The 2,747-nt window shown below is 38.3% G+C and overlaps 1 protein-coding gene across 1 annotated transcript; it reads left to right on the top strand.

The window, feature by feature from the left end:
- Positions 1-280: 280 nt before the first annotated feature.
- LOC150007137 (beta-defensin 110-like) lies at positions 281-439 on the top strand. Its single transcript, XM_090280802.1, has one exon. It carries the CDS (start codon positions 281-283, stop codon positions 437-439), a length of 159 nt encoding a protein of 52 aa, XP_090136928.1.
- The last annotated feature ends 2,308 nt before the right edge of the window (positions 440-2,747 follow it).

The raw sequence follows: 2,747 nt of genomic DNA, 5'->3' as shown, positions 1-2,747 counted from the left end.
CATCTGAGTAAACCTGGTCTTAATTAAGAAAAAAAGATGGGACAGCAAGAGGCCCTGGGAGCCAGCTGAAGTGCAATACTGGTGTGAGATATAAGATAAGGACTTACACATTTTTTGGAAATAAACTGTGTCTTGGTCACCTTCTGAAACAAATGATAAATTGTGCTATAAAACAATCTGACATCCCAGAATCTCCTTCTTCCACAAACATGATCTCATGACTTAGAACAGAGGTTTTTCTCCCCTTAGTAAGAAGATCCCCAAAGGAAAAACTGGATTGATGACTTTATCTTTCTTGATTGCAGCCAGAAGTAACTTCGAACCAAAGTATAGATTTGAGAGATGCCAAGCAGTGAAAGGAATATGTAAAACATTTTGTGATGATGATGAGTATGATTATGGATACTGCATTAAATGGAGAAATCAGTGCTGCATATAAACTCTGGATGAGAGAAGTACTGTTGAGCAGCAAAGTTTGGAACAGAAATACATTTTCTTAGCGCAAAGGTATGTAAAAGAAAATGTTTTCAGTGTTTACTGGGAATATGTTATTTTGAGTCCTAAATATCACTATTTATATAAACAAAAATAACTTTCTTTTTTATTCTTTCTGTTCATTGACTGCCCACTTTCTTTGTATTTCAGATGGATGAACATGTTAATTAATAAAGAGAACAGACTCTAATGGCTCTTATAACCTCATTATGGTCATTTTGCCACCCAGACACTCATGCTACTTATCTGAATTGCTGAGTCTCCTCCATATATACACATGTGACTGTATTGCTAACTTTAATATTATAATCAGGGTTTATTTCATAGATCCTTCTGTTCCACATCAAAATCTCTGTATATGTAGCCTAATTCTTTCTTAAAAGAAAGTGCATGTTTTCTCCTTTTCAAAAGAGAATCCTTTCAACCTTGTCATGCCTAATGCTTTTTTTTTTTTGTATGCATTTAACCAATTCCTGTGAGATGACAATTTGAGATGACATGGTTTAACAGTGCTCTCAGTAGGGCAATTAAATGTTCTTCATGACACACACAGCAAAGGACTAAAGAGAAAGAGAGCTTTTTTTAATTCACGCAATCCTTTATTCGAACAAAATCCCACAAGGAAATGCAATAATAGGTATTCTTGTCCCAGCAATTTAGAACATGCGTAACCATTGTTATTATTTATTAATTATTTCCATAAGTTAAATAAAAATTTATGGAAAATGACTTTCTCTTATTTAAGTCTATACATAACATCCTTAATTTTGCACCTTGGTTGGTAAAGGCTGACATATTTGCTCTCTACAGAAAACATTTGCTGACCCTAATATAAAAAGCATCAATAAAGTTCCCAGGAGCAAAATGCGATTTGAAGCATCAGTCTTAGCACCACCTGAGAACTTGTAAAAATAAGATTCTTGTGGTTAAAACTTAAATCAAAAACTCTTTGAGGTAGTGCCCTCTACATGATTATAATGCTCTGAAAAATATACTGACCATTGCCTAAAAATGCTAACTCCTGAATTCTGAAGCAAAGCATGGCCTTTTTTTTAGTATACTTAGAGACACCTTGGCATTACTGACAAAACATATACAAGTAGGAGAAAAGAGATATCAAGTAACACATTTGTTTCTTTGGAGAAGATATGGGCAAAAGAAAAACATAAAAAGAATATTTTAGATAAAGAAATTAGAATTCATTATTGCATATTGGTTAGTCAATAGGTGCTGCTTGACCTAAAGTAACTAAACTTGTAAGAGAAGCCAGAAGCCCCAAAATTTGGGGAATGAGACTCAGTGGAGCACAGCCATTTTCATAAAAAATATCTAGTTTTTTAATATGTAAATAGCTATGACCATTGCACGTGCCAAGGATATGGGAGGGGCTTTGACTGTAGAGTGGTGATGGGAAGCTTATGGGGGCTTGCGCAACATTCTACAAATGGCTGTGACTGGTCACTGTACCCACTATGACACAGGCCATCGTCAGGGATTTAAAAATTAGGTGGAAGGCATTAAGCTAGAGAGAGACATGTGGTTTAAAAAAGAACAAAGTTGGCCATGAAGTCAGGTGTGTAAGAAGGTGTGACGCAGTTCTGGACTAAGAGCTAAAAAACACTGTGACACAGGCAAAACCTCCCCAGTCAGGCATGAATGAATAGGAGCTGCTGGTAAAGCTAAACTGTGTTAGGGAAATACGAAGCCATGGACTTGTATTTTCCTAAAGGAAATGGTATCTCTGACTTTTCTGTTCTGAAACTGGCCTGGTTTGACAGGAAGAGCAGGACTATATGTTTTGGGGTGTTTTAAAGGGAGTGGGACTTAACAGCAGAACTCCACCATTAATCTAAATATGTATAACCTTTACATGAATAATTCCTTTTCTTTTCACCAAATTCTGGTATTGGGAGTTATGTTTTTTTGGTGACGGGCAATCTGTCGTCGTCGGCAGCCGTCCGTCTCGAGAGATGATGGTGTAGCTTCTTAAGAGTCTATCTGCACCGCCGAGAATGGTTGTGCAGTCCGACTCGGGAGTGACACGGTATCTGTCTCCTCCCGTGTTGAATCGACATCTTGCGATGGCTCTGGAGTGTCCTCTCCAGTGAAGCTGAAGCTACAGAGCCTGGGCAGGGTGATATGGAGGGTCTGCTGTTGCCCATGCAGCAGAGCCCCCCTCTCTTCGCAGCTGAAGGGTCCAAGGGAAAGACGGAGTCAATACAGCTTGGCTTCAGGTGCGCCGCAGGAGTTGC

Source organism: Furipterus horrens, unplaced genomic scaffold (assembly GCF_987537825.1).
Source record: "Furipterus horrens unplaced genomic scaffold, mFurHor1.1.pri manual_scaffold_6, whole genome shotgun sequence".
Taxonomy (NCBI): domain Eukaryota; kingdom Metazoa; phylum Chordata; class Mammalia; order Chiroptera; family Furipteridae; genus Furipterus; species Furipterus horrens.
Note: the sequence above shows the minus strand (reverse complement) of the source record. Positions and strands in the feature narration are given on the sequence as shown.

Coding starts and splice junctions, on each gene's coding strand:
- LOC150007137 (XM_090280802.1), top strand. CDS start 281: ATGACTTTATCTTTCTTGATTGCAGCCAGAAGTAACTTCGAACCAAAG.